Below are 20,719 nucleotides of genomic sequence, written 5' to 3' on the forward strand. Positions count from 1 at the left end.
TTGTTTTCTATGTACTTATTTAAGTATTTATATATTATATATATCGTTGTCTGAGTACCCACAACACAAGCTTTCTTGAGCTTACCGTGGGGCTTAGTCAATTTGTGTAAAAAATGTCCTATAACATTTATTTATACTAGGTTTTGATATGGGACAGCCGAGTACGTTTACTGCATATATTTATTATACGAGTTTCTAGACCGTAACTTCAGTATAATGGAAATAAACAAGGTACTATCTCCTCGGAGCAGGGGAAAGCACTAATAGCTCTTTATTGGAAGATTTAATTTTCTTTTTTAAATGGAAATTTTCCCTTTAAATATAGAAAGTATAAAGTTTTCTTAGCTTACTGTTGAACACGATTAAGTAAATTATGAATCGACAGATTGGCTCAATATTGTTTTAAAGTAGTAGCTAGTTTGGTCATTAATAAATACCTACCTTAAATGTATAGTCTAGTAAATTAGGCTTACTGTGTCGTTAGCATACTTCGAATAATTTTTTTTAGTTATAAAGACGGCAATACATAAATGAGAATTAGAGAGAGAGGGCAATAAGAATGCACAATGTTTTGCTCGGGACAAAACGAAGATTACGGCGAATCGATAAAATTATTTTTTGTTTCAGTATTCGTCTACCCCAGTGGTGGGCAAACTTTCTTCATGGGGGGCCAGAAAGTTTAGGAAATTTAAGTGGAGGGCCAGAATTGTAGCCAAAATTTATTTTGATTTGTGATAATCGTGGGCCAATGCCATATAGCCCATATACTAATTATTTCATAGGACCGGCGGCGGGCCGGATAAAATCCATTCACGGGCCGCAGATGGCCCGCGGGCCGTACTTTGCCCACCACTGGTCTACCCCATCTTACCCTAGTTAATTTTAATGGCCGTAACATCTCAGCGATAATGATTTTGGACATAAAAAAAAACAGTAAAGCTCTTATTACTGATTTTATGTATTACCAGCAGTTCGCATCTAGAATACTTCACGTAAAGCACGACAATCGCTAGTCGCAATACAGTAAATATAATTAAGAACTTTTTATTATCAACTCGTAATCCGCGCCGGAAGCCGTATCCGCCACGGCGCGTGATCTACTCCTCAGAGACGCCGCGTTCCAGTCTTGAATACTAAATGCAGTTACTTCATTCTACATTAAAAGGCAGTAAGTCGTTACTTACTTCCAATTACATATATGACCTTTTTATGACAAATGATAATAAGTAAAAAACATATACGACGCTATGCCACGTTAAAACAACGTAAGCTTAGAGTTAGACCAAACTAAGTTGACAGGGATTTTGATAGGCAGTGTGCAAGTGTTATTTAGTCGTGATAATTTTATAGAAATTTAAATTATTCTCAATAGTTTTATGCAGAATGTCGACAAATTAACTCAACAGAAAGTTACAAAGTGTAGGTCAACAGAAAATTATTACCGTAACGTATTACCATTGCAAATCATGTGTAAAATGTTTCCTCACATACATCTAAGAACGTTCTTTGAAGCTTAGTCTTAAGGTAGCGTTCGGATTCAGACTGCACCGTTACTGCTCCAGTATTGTGGCGCACCATTGCAACCGCAAATGGTCAAAATCCGGGCAGCTACATGGATTTTTACATCAGTCGGCAGTAATGTCGCGACTCGCGCCGTGAGTAATAGGTACCCTATAATACTGTAGCAGTAATGCAGCCGATTACATTAATATTACTGCAAGAAACGACAAAAAAGGTTTTATATCCAAGTCATTTATATTAAATTTGACATTTTCTGTAGTGATTATGGCTTAATTACTGCAGAGAATATCGAAATCGATATTATTGCTCGATTAAAATCGATTTTCGTGATTTTTGGCATTTGAGACAGCAATCCAGTCGGCAGTACTTAATGTCGCTCCGCATAACTGATGCAGTAATGCTGAGGGCCTACCGCGAACCACGTTCGACGTGTTACCTCCCTGTCACACTTACGTACGAATTTACAAGTTAGAACGGTACCTTAACGGCCATTCTACTTAGTTGGGACCAATGTATTGTTCACCGATCACAATTTATGACCAGACCTAGCGTTTTCTATTACTAAAGTGGGTCTAGTCTAGCATTAGTTTTAACGGTAAACTTTTCTTCAAGGAATATTCACTTGTATCGAATTGTGTAAGTAAACAGTAAATATGTTTACCTATACAGGGTGTTACTGACCATCGGGCTTTAAATCCAGGGCTCGATTCTACTCGCTAAACTGAGCTACTTTTATTATGGTACCAACCCCGAAATCTCGATTTTTTTTTTACTTTTACATACATTTTGACTGATCAGATTTCGACGTTTTCTATGGAAAAGCCAAAAAAATTTCCCCGATATTAAGGTTGGTCCCATAGTAAAAATAGCTCAATTTAGCGAGTAAAATCAAGCCCTGGAATTAAAGCCCCATGGTCAGATACATACTGTATACTCGACAGTTATATTCAAGTACTTAATTTAATTTTGTATCAAGCAGAATCGGCTGCGAACAGCGCGAACTATGCTATTAAGCTTAGAAACAAATTAAACTACAACCTACCTAGTACTTAATTATAGTTATTACATGTTATATTACTTTTACGAATAGAAATAAGCCAGAATCCAACCTCTTGATAACAAATGTCAAGGACAGATATAACCCTTTCTTTAGATATCCATTAAGAAACACGTCTTTACTTTATAATTTTTTATAAAAACAAGTAAGAATGCTTCGCTTGTGGCCAGAAAAAGAGTCGTTTTTGAGCAATTAGTCACTAGGGATAAGCCGAAATATGACATTGACGGATACGTTACCTGTTCCAATGCCACCTTAAAACTAACTTTACTGATAACGCTTTAAAGTCTAAATTTGCTTAAAGCAGTGCCGTATCAAGCTCTTATTATTCTCAGTGAAGCAATGAACGGTCGTATGAACAATAAGTTGGTACAAGACAGGAAAAGCTCTATAGTAGCGCTGGAAGGGAGCCAAAGTGAATTTCCGATTATGGTAAATAATTGAGAATGGAATTGTGTTTGCCAAGTGTACTTTTGAGAAACGTTTAAGACAAGAAATACAAGTACGATCGTGAATTTGTAGAACGTGTATTAGGTGCATTTGGTTGAATACAAAAGCGGGGTAATTTTGATTAAGATTTAGATTTATTTATTTCATAATATTAAATTACAATATAAATTATTTTACACTAATCTATACGAATTTATATTATGATCGCTTAATATCCACTAAATGACTATAACCATCCACTTCGGCAACACTTAAGCTACCGCAATGATAACTAAGGCATTTTGTTTACCTACTATTACTACAGTCAAAAAGAATAGATAGTATAGAGGGGTCCTGTCCCAGTAAATGTTATAGTCACTGTAATTTTACTGCCATCTATAGACACACGACTATAACTCAAAATAAACACGTATAAAATTATCAAAAAATGAATATATATGGATAAATGATTTTATTATACATATTTATATCATTTTGACCCATGTTCATTCAGTCATATGTGTTAAAATTGTTAAAATATGAAACGGTGTCGTCACGTCATCTAGCCGAGAATAGGCTAAAGGTGTGTGCGGCATCTATCCGAGAATGACTTTTTCTTGATTTCCGAGGTACGTCTTTTTCTTAGACTTTATTCATCTTATACGAAGTTACATATGTCTTTGCTACAGTAGAAAGTACCCCTAGTTCAGTAGGTCAATATGTAGTTTTCAAAATTATCTCACATTAATAACCTAAGGTACCTTGCAAGTGACTGTATAGAGGTCTTCACTATAAAATGTTTTTTTTTTACTGACAGAGTAATAGTAGCTAGATTGTGTCACAAGGGAGCAATATGACATATTTACGGCAAGGGCGTACATTGAATCCTAAACGAAGCGAAGGATTCTAAAATAGAGAGAGCGGATGTTTATACCCAAGATGGAAATAGTTTTGCTACCATGGGGCACAGTATACTGCTTTTCACATCACCTATGAGGTACAAGGAATTATGATGCAAAAAAATAGTGTCCTAGGACAGAAAAGTGTTACTTTGATCTCTCCTAGCAGGTGAGAAAAAGCTAAAGTAAAATGTTGCTTTAGTGATTTAGTAGCACCGACCACAATCTCTCTGCTTTGCCTTGACTGAGGTTGACTGGTAGAGAATGCTTTTCGCATTAAGTCCGCCTTTTGTACGATATGGTTTCTTTTGTGCGATAAAGTTTAAATAAATAAATAAATAAAAAGCCCTTTTTCGAATTGGTGATGCTGATGTGAAAATAATATACAAAGATGAAGCTGGTAGTCATATAAATAATAACCAGGTAAGGAGTCCTGAACCCCGGTTTTAAGTACGATGAGACTCATTACGGGCAGGTGTGCTCAAAATGCAACGTAATTACGTAATCACAAAACTGTTTACCGATATTATTGAATCACTGCATTTTTAGTTTTACACTAACAAAGAATTTTAGACTCTATGTTCAGTGTGTAAAGTACGCAATCAAGTTGGACGGAAGTAAGTATTTTACTTATCTTAATTATTGTGTATTTAGGTAGGGGATCCTAGACATACAGACGTCAAAACAAACATAATGCATTGATATCAGTTTAAAACATACTTAAGTCATTCATAACTTTACTCACCCCTAACTTTATTCGGATTCTTCAGTTGTCGTTCGAGTCGTTAGAGTCGATTATTTTAGTTTACAGTATATAATTATGGTGCTACTTTATCGCACTAGTGCGATAAATATCACGTTACGTAACTATTCCAAAAATATAAAGGTACTTTAAAAACGTACGATACATGTGCGAATAGGTAATTCGCCACTCGTTTCAAATTTCCTATTTTTCGCACTTGTAAGTTAATGTGTTAAGTAATCAGTTAATGTATATTTCATAAAACGTGAACAAAACCCGGATTTCTTGAAGTAAATAATATATTGTCTAAAACAGGCTTTAAATTTCCGGAACGTATAATTTGATAGTCCTGAATTAGAACTTTCCTCCTGTTTCATATAATTAAAAGGCTTTCAGCGACGAAGTTTATTATTAGTGGGCATACTTTGACTGGGTTCGAATTTATAACTTTATAGCGGCCATTGCTGTTCTAGTACAAAAGTTTTAATAGTAATCCCCGTTCACATATGATGTTAATTAGTGATTAAGTAAAGATAAAACCTGTGTGTTTTATGATTGGTTTTGTGACCAAGCCGATAGCCGAGCTGGGGTTAAGATAATAATCGTTTATTGACATGAAATTGAATGTATCGGAATGATAACATGAGTCGCTTAACTTCAAATTCGGGTAAATCCATTTGTCATATTATCATTTTGGTATTAAGAAAAGGTAATAATAGGGTAAGGTAATAGGTATTTGCTGAGAGGATCGAATAAATTTACTCGAGTTTGAAGTTAAGCAACACGCAGGCAAATGTAGTTTTTAAGTTATTATAAAATACTTACTGTAACTTCACTGGGCCCCTGGACTTGTATCCGCTTGACAAAGTCTGCGTTGGAATTATAAACGATGGATTATTTCTTGTCATCGCTCTCATAACTAGAGACGAAATTTAAAGTATGTATTTATCTTACCATTTTGAAATTTAAGGATATCAGCTATATTTTCTATTAATCGTCGATATGACCATAATGAAAGAGTTGTGAAGCTATAAGTAATTTATATTTACGAAATGTAAAATCTATATCGAACTTACTTACTGTGTTTTTTTACATGAGGGCGTGTCGTTCACTCGCATGTTTTCTGTCCTTCATAAAATCCCCGGCGTATGTGAAGTTACGTTGTTTCAGTGCGGCCCAAAGAATAGAACATTATACAGTCATGAATACAAGTGGTCTATAAAACGAGTGGACACCGGACACGAAACAACGCAAGCGAAGCACGTGGACGTATCTGAAACACCCTTGTCCTAATGTGCTACAGTTAAAACACTGTATCTGTATATGAGTTTTGGAGCACATACGTCCCTTTTACTTAGCAAGAGTATTGCAGATACGACTGTTTAAACTTGAAATGCATGTTACGTATGTATTCAGTAGCGTACCTCTCAACAGAGTGGTCAGGGCCATAAATATGTAAATTATATTTGCCTTTGCACTTTCATCATTCGATCATGTTTGTGATTTTTATTAATTTAAACATTGATCGTTATGATGGTTGTCATAATGGAGTCGCAATTGTAATTATTTGCGTTTTATTAATGAAACGGGTGTGTTGTTAAAGGTTTTGATACTTGATTGGGAAAATATACTGTAAATACAATAGTGGGATAAATGAAACAAATTTTATGTTATTTAATTGCTCACTAGTGTTGAATGTATGTAAATGTAATTATAGTTTATTGTGTTATCCCACAGTTATATTTACTTTTGTTATTTTCTCCAAAAAGAAGGTATAGTGGTTATTTTATAAGATTATGAATAAAAATCAATATTATAAATCTTCATCTTTTAGTTTTATTTTGTATAAATAACGCCATATTACCGACACTATGATCACTTGTTTTTTGCTATTTACAATACATATTCTACAGCAGTCTTTAAATTTTATTACGAAATCTATACACAGGATAACGAATAGGCAATAGTACAATTACATAGATTTGGTATAGCACTTAAGATCTAATAATTACAATATTTACAGCGCACTAAATTAACATTTATTTACATAGTTTTGACTGGAAGCGGGGCGCGGGCCCTAGACTAGGTAAGCTTGCACGGTGTTACCCGTGTCCACTAAGGGAGGCGGGGGCGGCCATTGACGGAGGTCCCGCCGCCTGCCCGGGGCCATCCCGTGCTCTAAAGATGAATAGTCCGAGTCTATGGAGGAGTAGATGTGGTCTGAGATCGGCCTGCCATCAGGCCCGTACACCACTCCTTGCGTCTGTCTCACTACTGACGGTGATTGACGCACCTCACTGCTGTACTCCGGCGGCGCGCTCGCGCCCTGCCCGCCACCTATCACAGGCGATTTATCAGGATACGGCATCGTACGATTCCCACCGTTAGGCACCGAAGAATCCAACGTATAAGTATTTATATTCTTCCTATAGTTGTGGCTTCGCCGCTTATGATTCGGCTGGGACGAATCCGGCATCATATACCTGAGGCGCTCCCAGAACCTTTTTTGTCCCCAGCGGAGACGCGATCCCGTTTTGAGATAAGGCCGTAAATCGGGGTCGCATATTGCGTCTGCCACCACAGTACACTCCTCTATTAGCACCAACTTATAAATGCACCCTTTCAGGGCATCGTGCAACCCTTGTCGGAATTCGTAGCGAGACCATTCCGTTTGCATGAAGTTTCTTGTGAGCACGATTATTATTCGCTTGGAAGCTTCCGCCGCCTCGACGACCGGCGGCGCGCATTGCATGTATTGCGCCCCGTGGTGCGGGATATCTCGATAATGAAGACAGAGGTGGTAGGATGGATTTCCGTTCTCTAACTCAGCCGCTAATGACTGCACGACGAACTCTTCATCCTTCGGACTGTAGCATACGTACGCGTCATACAACTTCTCGCTTTCTTCAAAAGCTCCCGCGAACGAGAACACTCTTATGCCACAGTTCGTGTATAGCCACACTCTGAGCGAGTCTCTAAAAAGGAATAGTATGACGAGCGCCAATAAAATTAACATAAAACCGGTGAGCGTCGAGACCATCATGGGAACATAGTTCGACACGAGCATGTTGCCGATGACTGAATTATCGGCGTAATAATCGCTGCAAGCGGTGCCGTTTAAATTGAGCTCTTTTTTCTGCGGCGGTTTCGCGTCTCCATTCCAACACCATACGTCGGTTATGTCAATGATTTTTTGCGCGTTTTCAGCCAGGTATGCGGTTAATTCTTGCAAATAGCGGCATTTGCACGACCACAGGTTGTTACCGAGCGACAATGCTTTCAAATTAGGGTTATTATTGAATGTCCACACGCTAAAATCGACCAGTCTGTTGCCGTCAAGGCGTAGGGTTTCCAAAGATTTTAATGTCAGGAAAGTCACGTTCACAATGTGACTGATTAGATTATTTTGCAAGAATAGTTCTTTTAAATTGCTCAACTGGTGGAATTCGTATCCTTTCAATTCTTTTAGCTTGTTATTTCCCAAATGCAAAATTTGTAAAGCATTCAATCCAGCAAAAGTTCTATTCTGAATGTTGTCGACGTTGCTATTGTTGACATAAAGAGACCTCATCTTCTGCCTTCCAATGAAAACATGGTTTTGTAGTTCCTTTATATTGTTACCGTCGAGAAACACTTCTGTCGCGTCCATGGGTATTTTATGCGGTACCTCCATTGAAGATTGTCCGGAACAGTCGACGACGTTTGTATTCCACAATGGGTCGTGGTAACAAGTGCAATTTTGAGGGCAGGTCATTTCACAGTCACACGCATCGTAATCACAGCAATGACAGATCGCAAAACAATGAGTCTCATACGCACATAGAAAGTCCGACGACTTGAGATTCGTCAAGGGCACATGGGTTCCGCTACGAGTGTTTGTCATTTTACACAACACATTTTCTAAGTCCATTAACCGCGGGTACTGCCTCGTGGCAGTCGTGTAGTTTACAATTTGTAACCACTCCATTGTACAATCACACTTAATAGGGTTTCCGCCTATGTAAAACTCGGGCAAGGTTTTATTACTCGGCACTGGCGCTAATCGCAAACTGTTCTGATCTAAATGCACTATTTCGTTAGCGTACATATCCACTCGCGTTAAGTTTTTCTTTTCGTAAAACGTATTCACATGTATATTGTTCAAATAGTTATTATTTATAAACAACAGTTCAACACTATTCGGTATGGCCATTGGTGATATTTCCGATATACGATTATGGCTAGCGTCCAAAGTTTTTATACGAATTTCGTCTTGTAACTTGTAGTAGTTGCCTAAATGTTCGATATAATTACCGTGAATGTCCAACCACTTTAAGTTACTAGGCACAAACGCGTAATCGAACCACACTAGATGATTCTCCGACAGGTTGAGCCACAGGAGGCTCGCCAGCGTGGAGAAGACACCGTTAATGTCCGACAAGAAGTTTCCGTCGAGTCGTATGGCTTCCAATTGGGTATTGCGGCTAAATGTCCCGCGCTCGATCGACTGGATCTTGTTTTTTGCTATGTTAAGCACTTGTAGGCTCGGCAAGTCCCAGAACATTCCGACGCTCAAGTTTCCAATTTGATTGTCAATCAACCGAAGCCCGGTAAGCTGATTCAGGTTTTTGAACGAACCATTTCTAAAGTCTGTTATTTGATTTTCACCGAGATCCAGCGTTTTTAGAAATGATAGCTCCCACAGCGCTTCAGGCACGTCTAAAAGTTGATTAGAACTTAAATCCAACTCTTTCAAGTCCGAGCAATTCTTAAAAGCTTTACGGTCGATGTTTACTAGCAAATTATTGTTGAGGGTTAACTTGCTCAGTACAAACAAACCGTTAAATAAGTTCTCATCAATAGTATGCAGACGGTTCTCAGCTAAATTCAATGTATGCAGATTATAAAGCGGCAAAAATGCATTGTCTTCAATGTATCCAATGGAATTGTTCTTCAAGTTCAATATTTGCAGGAAGAATAGATCTTTAAACGTCTTTCCGTCGATTCTTGTGAGAGCGTTATTCGATAAGTTTAAAACAATAAGTCGTATCAGTCCCAAGAATGTTCCGTCGTCGATATGGTTACTGGTAAGCTGGTTGCTTGATAAGTCTAAAACAATCAACTGTTCTAAACGATGAAATATGCCTCGAGCCAGCTCAAATAACGAATTGTCGTTGAGATACACTTCACGCAACTCTCTGGCGTTAGCGAAGAGCCCCTCCGGCAGTGTGTGAAGGCGGTTATGTGATATGTTTAGCACTCTCATAGACACAAGACCGTTGAATGCTTCGCTTGATATGTCAGTGATATTATTATGTTGCAGATATAAAGACTGTAAGCTCCTCAGTTTCAACAACTCCGAATCTTCAGGCAGAGACTTTATCTCATTGTGGCTAAGATCTAGATAGTGCAAGCTCGAGCCACATCCCTGGCCTAATCCCAACTGGCCAATTGTTTTTATTCTATTATGCGTCAAATTCAATGTGTTCAAGTTTTCTAAGGAACAAAACACGCCGGAAGGAACGAATTTGATGTTATTTTGAGCAAGATCCAACGAATGCAGTTCCGATAATCCATTAAAAGTGTTCAAAGATAACTCTAAATTCTTGGTAGGACTCCACTCGAAGTTTTTCGAACGGAGCTTCAGCCTTTTAAGTTTTCTCAAGTCTTGAAACGTGCCGTCGGGAACTTGGAGAAGTTTGCAGTTGTTTATTGACAACTCCGTGAGATCTGGAACAGGGCTGAAGTAGTGGCCTCGTAGAGAGCTTTCGAAGAGCAGGAGATGATTGCACTCGATGGAAAGATGTCTAGTATCCGAGGATACGGTGGCGATACCGGCACCATCGCTGTCTAGAGTCCGGATCCTGCACAGGACACTGTTGTCCGCGGCACCGGACACTTTGATGCATTTGTCCGAGCCGTAGGGCAGCGCGGCCCGCCCGACTTGCAGCAGCGCGCAAATTACCACCACGGCGTACATTATGAAGCTATATCACAGACTCCTCATTTCACTACTGAACGTCTCATAAACACTCTCCTCGGGTCGATATCACCATTTCCGAAACAAAGTCCGTAGTACACTTGACTGAAGAAAAACTCGCTAACATATCACTGCACTGTGGTCCTAATTGTCTGTTGTGCTCACAAATATGGTTTGAATGTGAGTTTCACTGAAGAATTGGGTTTATCGTTTGAGATCAGGTCTGTTGAATATTTAGTGCGTATTTTATAAAGGCCGGCGTGGACAGTGGGCACGACCTCTTCGCGGCGCGGCTGCGGAGCGACTGACAAGCGGAGAGCTTGACTTGTGGAAGTGGCAGTGGGGACGCGCAACTTTACCCCCCGCCGCCTGCCCCCCGGTAAGCTCGCAGCTAGGCTTAACTTGGACCCGTGCTGCCATCTAACGTCGAGTAGCGGTATTGCAGTGAGTAGTGAAACCACAATGCATTTATAAAGTCTTGATTAAATTCGTGCATACAAGTGGACTAGTTTTACATACTGGGTTAAAATGATGTTGTTAAAAAGTAACGATTTTTGAGTTTTCTAATGAATTTTGTTTAATAAACTTTTACTTCAATAAACGTTAACGTAGGTAATGTTATTAATCCACAGTTATGCATATATTTATTTAAAAGAAATAAGAGATAAATATGTAGATAGGTAAGTACTTTTTATGAGAATTACCTTAAATCAATTACTGATACTGCTTTCAAACTCTTTGAAATGGGCAAATTTTTGAAGTTATTACAATCTCTTTGTTTTCTACTTATTTTACCTACCTACGATTATTCCAAATTACATGATAGGTTATGTGTTTTAATTTCACATAATTTTATTCATTCATTTGATTATGGAGAATAGAAACCTATTGTGCCATGATATTATGGAGCTCAAAATACCGTACGTGTATCGTTTCATGATAAAAATCATCCTTTGATGTGTTTTGATTATCTTTTCATGTAAATCATCTAAACGTCGACCTATATTCTAATGTCTCACGTGACTTAGCCACGTTAAGCCCTACAAGGACGGAGTCAGGCATAATTTATGGCACCCTCTTACCACAAACATCTTTGTAATGTAAAATTCAGCAAAGGTATACCGCGACGCCTCTAAAACTGTGAAGACTTGGCTTTACCAGAGTAGATCTGTATTGAGTAGTCTAACTTATAGCACACACTAGCGTCTTCCGAGCGTCGGCGTCTAATCAACTCTATGGCTGCTGCTTGACGCAACATTGGCACAAATACGCAGCGACGCCATTTTCCATAGCACTGACAAGACTCAATACACGCTATTATAGTGTGGGGTGCCCTTACACAGTCTCCCGCCGCCAAAAGAACGCTCTCATATAATTGAACACGCTCTCATATTAAAACGATATGCTTAAATTACCTACACGAAAGTTCACGATACTTCGCATGAAAATTTACGTAACAAATATCTATGTCTGATGGTAATACTTGTTTTCGTAACTAAAATTTGTTATACTTACTGAAGTTTTGTATGTAAAATTTCTACTCTAATTTCGTTGCTATATTTTTTTGTGTATGTTACTTGAATGTTAATGTCATATTTCATCCATGTCGTTTCTAGATCTATCAATTGACGTATCTTAAAGTTTCAATCGGGCAGACTGTCAATTTTCTGTGCCTCTGTCGGTAAGTAACAATTTGGCATCATTATGAAACAGCTGGTTTTTAGCTTTCGAAATTTAAATATTAAACGCCGTAAATGTTTGGAGATAGGTTACTCTGATTTTTCTTACACTCTGGCTTTATTTTTTAGCGCTATGTTCTTTCAATATTTTCTAGAACACGGATTCACTTTGCCTATGTTTTATTCAGTAATATAATGAAATATATATGCTTTGATGGGTATTCTAGATATGGGCAATATTTCGAATAGATTGTATTGTTTATTAGAGTCTTTGAGGCCAATTCGAACGTACACTGATATCAAAATGACATCTAACTGGTGTCATTCAGTTATAGTGGATTTCGCTCGTATTTTACATGTATTGGCGCGGAGAAGGGTGAAACTAAATAAAATGATTCTTTCAAATATAAGTCTGATGTCCAGTGTGCCTTCGAATAGGCCTGTATCTTAAAAGTTAAGACTTGATTAAATTGTAGAAATCACAATGTTAAACATAAGCAACAAACATGACGAAATAAAATAAATACCTACCTATAGGTAATTTTGGCTAGGATAATGACAGTTACTTTAGCTAATTTGCCTTGAAATATGACAATAAACTATACTCTGTATCTTTAGGTAGGTACTTAAATCAAAGTAAAGATAGATAGATAGAATAATTTATTTCTTATTGAAAATTACATAGCATTTAACAATATCACAATAAACAAATAATTTGTAAATTTTTGGGTAGTTTTAACATTTATTGGTTAACCGACCAATTCCACAAAACCGCCTGGATCAGTCACTGAACGGCCTGACTTTAACCTACATTATTTGTTTGTTTAATATTTTCATCTACCCTCAACTGGCTCAACGAGCCATTTGAGGATAGAATTTGTTTACTTGTATTAAATACCTAATGATACAGAGTATAGGTAGGTACTTTGCTATTTTAAAATACTAATCCAACTAGCAATAAGTCCATTTTCAAAACAGCAATGTCCTCAAGTTATGACATCAATTCAAATATCACATGGAAACTTCATCGACACAAAGCACTTAACTCGTAACTCCACAAAGAACTTACGCAGTATGGTACAGACGGAAACTGGAAAAATGGAAAAGTCTTGTCGACGCCAACATTTATTTACAACTGAATGCCTTATATACCTAATGGGGTTACCAGTGCCCCGTTTATCAAAAGCTTGTAACTTGTAATACAAGTGGAAGTCCCTTTCCAACGAAAGCTGTCATAAGGGACTTCCACTTGTATTGCAAGTTACAAGCTTTTGATAAACAGGGCACAGATGTGAGGAATTTTCCTGACCTGTCAGGAATTTTGGCCGTTTGTCAGGAACGCGGCCGGAATACGAAAGCGTCAGAAATTTTAGTGAATCAACAGACTTTTCTAATTTTGTACCTAAAAAGGTGAACGTCAACGTGTCAAGCATACATAGATATAACTTAAGGTTAGCTGCCTAGAAAAATATTCCCAAATCAGAAATTTTGTCTGGAAATTCCAAATGTGGATCTGGTAACCCTATATATACCGCTGTTTTACATAAAGTGAATATTACACAGCATGAGTGGCTTGAGTGTTCTAGAAATCGTAAAAGAAATTTAGCACTTTACTGAAACTTTTTTAATAAACATAATTCTGTGATAAAGAGGCTTTTTATGTATCCTGTTTGTATTACTCGTTATGGTGCGAATGTTAAAACATTTCAGATTAATGAATCAACTTTTTTTTTAAACTCGTTGCCATGGTTATATTCTCTTGGGTCACTCTAGAAGCCATAGTATTACCTACATATTGAGACTAACAAAACGTGCACCTAAAGCAATGTTTTTAAAATGAAATTAATTTATTTGTCAGAATATGGTATAACCGTAACAAAATGTTTCTTTTAAAAATTTGATAAAAATTGGGACGTACGAACTGTGTTTTACACAGGTCGATTTATAACAACAAAACGATTTTAGAATATTATTTAAATTTATTTCTTTATTAGATTAATTAAGTTCAGTTACTTCTTGAATTACTCAATGAGTTCGGCTAATTATCTTTTACCAGTTCGTCTAATAAATTTTGTTATTATTGTCCCCTGGCTGACAGGACAGCATAACAACCAAAATCAGTTGATTCACTCGGAAACCAAAATCCAGTTCTTGCTTTGTAACGACTTCGAAAGCGTACTAGCAGTATGTTTGAAAAGAGAAAATTCAATATGTTTTGACTACGAGAAATTCATTTTGTCACTCTAGCCACGGCTGCCTAAAAAGACTAGGCAAGCACGCTATTTCAATTGGGCTCTAGAGTTTAAAAAAACTGTTGCATCTCTATTACGGATTTTCTTCGTATAGATGCTTCGTCTATTTGCAAGTTGGGTCAAATTAAACCCATGACTATTTGATGAAACATACTGTAGTACGCATATTGTAAAATGGAGTTACCTACTTTGATTCGCGGGGGGAACATTGATCATCGAGTTTTAAAGATTATCGGCTCGATTCGGAAAATGAATTAGATATCTATTAGACATCAAGAAGTTACGATATTGGTAATTTAAAGATATTTGTAAGGTATATATGTCAAATTTGACGTTTCCGCGATTCTGAACTTCCTCTTGAACGATTTCCACAAGTTAGATATCCAAGTCACATCTAGTCGATATCTAATGTAGATCGCAAAAATCTCTAGTTCGTCTCTAATCTTGTAATTATCTCGTTTCCCGAATACGCCTGTATGGACTTCATTTTTGAACGCGAACTTAAACTTTTATAATGTGGTTGGCATGCTTCACAAAAATATATGTACATATGATGAAAACGTTCAGAAACGTATTACATAGAGTATAAAAAAAGATGATCAATGTTACTCTACGAATCAAAGTAACCCCAGTTATACATGGTATAATAATATAGTATGTAGTTACATAGTTTGCTAACATCATAAGCCTTCCCTTTTGGCTTCGAAGTCACTAACCGAGTAATAAAACATCTAATAAGCCTTTCCAATGACTACTTATGAATACAGTTATGAGTTATGACATTTTATAGAAATCCACAGATTTCAAAACGAAATGACGTAGCAGGAATATATGAACTATTTTTTTCATGCTATACTGAACTGTCGCCCTATAGGTATACCCGGGCATTTTCATTTAACTTGTACAAGGTAAGCGCGACTTAAGTTGTGTTTCAGTAACGTTTAACCGTTACATACCTGACAAAATGTATGGGATTTGACATTGACCGTCAGTTTTGTAACGATTGCTAACCGGCCGTTAAAGGTGTTCAATTAAGTGAAAATGCCCACCTACGTGAGAACAACAGCACCCTCTTGACAATAATCATATTAATTATTACTAACTGGTCAGGCTTTACTTTTTCTCCTATTGGCTAGACTTCATCGACCTAACAAAAGAAGGCTAACCATGTACGTAACACCCAAAATAAGTTACCTATCTGTGTCAAGCGCTTTCATTATATAATTATTAATTATGACAAAACAATATAGCAACATCAACACTGCCATGAAACTGCCAGTTCGAAATACGAACAAAAACGCACAAATTGTCACAATTGTCATTAGTAAGTCACAACTTTCTAATGCTCTAATTGTACATAAGTCATTTTATTCTACTTGAGATGTGACTATTAAAAGGTCATAACTGCTTCGTATATCCTACGACATTCGACGTTTAGGAAATGATTATTCAAAACAGCCGCAGACGCGGTTGGCCTAAGTCCGCCGCAATAATATAATTGAAAGATTAGTACTAAGCCTCTGAATAAGAGGCTTAAACTGCACTTGAAACTTCGTTAACACTAGTTTCAAGTTAGCATAGCAAGAGTTATGACTCTTAGCTGTAAGTAACAGAATACTTGTAATAGTTGAAGTGAAACAAATCGTTTAAGTCATCGTTGAAGTGATTTTACAGTTTGAAATAATGAAAGTTTATTCAATTTAGGAATAAACTACACGTAAACAACTCAAAATCTTGCAAATTATTCATTTATGTAAGTATCTGTCTCTGCAAAGACCGGTTATATTGTTGCAGTTTTGGAAAAACTATGTAACCACTAAAATAAAATATGTAATATGTTTATATTGAAAATGTTAAATCATAAGGTATCGATAAATCAAAAGATACCTTTTGAGTAAATTTCTGGTCATAATAGAAATGTAGTAAGTATCTAAAAATGTGATAAGCGATAAATGAGATACTTTGATAATCTTTTCCTAAATAACATTATCCTATTTTGAAATAAAATGAAAGCAGCAAGTTTGAAATATCAAACCTTTATTATTACTATTTCTATTACTAATAATATTTGTGTAGGTATATCACTGTATCCCACAGTTCCATTCCCACGGGGTTTACTGCAAATATCTAATGCATTAACAAAAGGGTGCAACGACATTATTTTAACACAAATAATGTCCTAATCCAAAGATAACAATAGAACTCATAATGTCACTAGTAACTACTGGTTAAATTCTATTCATTGCCAATATCATTAATCCGCCAAAACAGACAGTCAAAAACTTTTCCTCATTACTTTTGAATCATTAGTCAAAAAGTTAACACCTTCATTGTCAGCAAAGATTATCTTTACGCACTTGTAGACCACACACAAAGCCTCATTAAGCAATCATTACCAGGTATACTTATCGTTTCAATCCTAGTTCTTTTGTTTGCCCAAAATATTACCTATGACTCATTCGTGAGAACCCCGTAATCTGTGGTTTAGGGTTCGCAGTATCGTAAAATTTCTGGATATTTCTATCTTTAACAATAGTGGGTTGGCTAGACGGCGCTTGACAGGAACTCATTTACCTGGCCACAGATAGACTTTATTTCGGTGCAGTAAGGATCATAAATGGTAAATTATGTGTGTAGGCGTTGGTACTCTGGTTGCGTCAGATACCTGCCGATTTTAGTGTCCTTTTGTTAAACTTTATGGTTGTTACACAAGCTTACGCAAAGCATTATTTTGCGGCAAGACGCAAAGGACACAAAAGGATAAGAGATTTATCTGTGAATTGCCTGCCCAAAAATCTTACTGAGGTATGGTAGGTAAATTTAATAATTGCGTGGAACTAGCTAATATACAGTGTGGAAAGATAAGTCGGGCCCTGGAAGGAAACTACCTTAAATCCTTAAGCTGGCTCATTTTACTTAAAGAAGATATTCCTTTATTTTTAAAAAGAAACAAAACTGCATTCAAAGTTTTTCTAAAACTCGCTTGCTTCGCCCGGGACTCGAACCGACAAAAAATTCCAAAAAATAAACACTCGCAATTTTATTCTACTAGTCGATACAGTTAATGTTACTGATAACATTTCTCCAAGAAACGTTAGGTCTTACACTCGTCTGTCGTATAAAATATCCATAAAATCTAATACTTAGTACTTAAAGATTTTTTTAGACAAGCCAAATTGAAGAAAAAAAGAAAAATCTTATAATGCAGTTTTATTTCTTTTAAAAAATAAAGGAACGTCTCCTTTAAGTAAAATGAGCCAGCTTAAGGATTTATAAGGTAGTTTCCCTCCAGGGCCCGACTTATCTTTCCACACTGTATAAGTACATATGTGTTATCATAATGGATGTTAATTCTAAAACTGACTTAAATTACTTGTATGACAAATGAATGAGAATATGAAATTGCCAACAATTACATATATTATATTTACTACTAATCAGTAAATCAAAGGCAAAAAGCGAATTTATCGCTAATTTATCTATAAGTTCACCACCAATTAGTGCGAGGTGATTAATGGGTAAATAATTACCACGCTTTCATCAAATTCACTTGAAAATGAGACAATAATCACTCCTATTTCCAAGCAAACCCACTGTGCTCTTAAACTACACGTGCCCACAAGGAGGTTTTATCTCCCAATAAAAAGGCTTATTTTCTTACAAAAATGTGTGTAGTTACGTCCTTTTAGTATAGCGTTGTGGGAGTACGTAATGTGTTGACATCATTATGCGGCGCAATAAGAACGACAATGCAGATAAGAGTCGTGTTCGCTAGGGGTTGAGTTGCTTACGCTACGGCGGTATGGAAACTGCTTTTGAATTAAAATAAAATTCTTAAAATTTAATTTTTATATACTCGTATTCATTCGCCATCATTCGAAATGAAACGCGTCCATACATTCAACGGACAAATAACAATCAAAGGATGACTCACGCTAGACCGGGCCGTGCCCGGGCCGAATGTGAATTAATATGTATTTTTTTATTCCTAAATGCTACCTACATTGAATTCAACTAAGGAAATCGTCAATATGAAACCTGCTTACATTTGTAAAGAAATAAAAAAAAACCGGGCAAGTGCGAGTCGGACTCGCGCACGACGGGTTCCGTACCATAATGCAAAAAAAAAACAAAAACAAAAAAAAGCAAAAAGAAAACGGTCCATCCAAGTACTGACCACTCCCGACGTTGCTTAACTTTGGTCAAAAATCACGTTTGTTGTATGGGAGCCCCATTTAAATCTTTATTTTATTCTGTTTTTAGTATTTGTTGTTATAGCGGCAACAGAAATACATAATCTGTGAAAATTTCAACTGTCTAGCTATCACGGTTCGTGAGATACAGCCTGGTGACAGACGGACGGACGGACGGACGGATGGACGGACGGACAGACGGACGGACGGACGGACGGACAGCGAAGTCTTAGTAATAGGGTCCCGTTTTACCCTTTGGGTACGGAACCCTAAAAAGATGTTTCTGAAGTCCTGGAGCTGTATTTTAGCTTACAATTAGTAATTGGCATATAATTGGTAAAACCTCGTATACAATGAGACATGTGCCCAGCAATGAGACAAAATGTACACAGTGTTATTTCAACTCTTTGCCATTTTACGAGAGGCAATAAATTAAATCATATTGAACAACATTTAGTATGGAACAAACTCCGAAGTATTTAAAAATTATTGGCGATTACGTACATTTCGACATTTCAGTGGATATCTGGCTTTTTATGGGACAGGCAACTGTTTTGCAGTTGATTTTTAATGTTGTCCGATATCTACCCAATCACCTAGCAAAATATAGCACAGGGTTTAAAAACACCCTGTACAGGCTTTTGATAATGATTTGATATAAGCACTTAAATAATATTTTTTACAAAAATATTAGGGATGTTTTTCGGAACACAGTCCGTCTCCATACCATTATTCAATAAGGATCGAGACGCGTTCCCGTTCCCCGGCATCCTTCGGGTGTTTCCGGTTCCGCCCGGGACAATATACTGACTGCTTAGAATACAACCTTACATAGTGCTTACAATGTACTTACACGTACAGTCAGCCCCCTTGTTCCTCGCGTTATCCCGGCATTTTGCCAGGGCTCATGGGAGCCTGGGGTCCGCTTGACAACTACCTAATCCCGTGATTTGACGTAGGCACTAGTTTTTACGCGAAAGCGACTGCCATCTTACCTTCCAACCCAGAGGGGAAACTACAGGCTCGATTCGGGAAATGAATAAGAGATTCACTAGATATGAAATAGTAAAGATATGTGACGTTCCACGGCAAAAGGTACCATTGCCCCGGCTGAATATTGGAGCGACGTTAATAATAGCGTAAGCGCCAGCCGCCATAAGGTACCTTTTGCCGTGGAACGTGACATATCTTTACTATTTCATATCTAGTGAATCTCTAATTCATTTCCCGAATCGCGCCGTAGGCCTTATTGGGATTAGTCCGGTTTCCTCACGATGTTTTCCTTCACCGAAAAGCGACTGGCAAATATCAAATGATATTTCGTACATACTCGTATGTTCCGAAAAACTCATTGCTATACGAGCCGGGGTTTGAACCCGCGACCTCCGGATTGAAAGTCGCACGCTCTTACCGCTAGGCCACCAGCGCTTACACGTACAGTCAGCATCAAAAGTAACGTATGATACAACGCACCAACGCTCCGCAGTTTGACGAATCTATGTTAGTATTTTTTGTATTTATATTTATGGTAAGATATGTTATTATCAATAAAATAACAATTGCTAAAAAGCGGCCAAGCGCGAGTCGGACTCGCGCACGAAGGGTTCCGTACCATTACGCAAAAAACGGTAAAATCAATCGCGTTTTTTGTATGGGAGCCCCACTTATTTTATTTTGTTTTTAGTATTTGTTGTTATGGCACTGGTCCCACCACGAGCTAGTAAGCTATGAGCTATCGGCTATAAACAGGAACAAAAGATAAGCACTCCCGTGTAAATAAAAGAGACACGGCGATATTTATAGTTACTCGCCCAGCGGTGAGGTATAAATATCGCCGTGTCTCTTTTATTTACACGGGAGTGCGTATCTTTTGTTCGTGTTTATAACCGATAGCTCATAGCTTACTAGCTCGCGGTGGGACCAGTGCCTATAGCGGCAACAGAAATACATCATCACTATTGCGGATCATGAGATACAGCCTGGTGACA

General features: G+C 37.3%; 1 protein-coding gene across 1 annotated transcript; it reads right to left on the reverse strand.

Moving 5' to 3' along the window:
- Positions 1–6,461: 6,461 nt before the first annotated feature.
- Positions 6,462–10,951, reverse strand: LOC134667980 (toll-like receptor 7). The gene has a single exon (XM_063525416.1). It carries the CDS (start codon positions 10,605–10,607, stop codon positions 6,726–6,728), a length of 3,882 nt encoding a protein of 1,293 aa, XP_063381486.1. The 5' UTR covers positions 10,608–10,951; the 3' UTR covers positions 6,462–6,725.
- Between the last annotated feature and the right edge of the window lie 9,768 nt (positions 10,952–20,719).

This window comes from Cydia fagiglandana, chromosome 10, assembly GCF_963556715.1.
Source record: "Cydia fagiglandana chromosome 10, ilCydFagi1.1, whole genome shotgun sequence".
Lineage (NCBI taxonomy): Eukaryota > Metazoa > Arthropoda > Insecta > Lepidoptera > Tortricidae > Cydia > Cydia fagiglandana.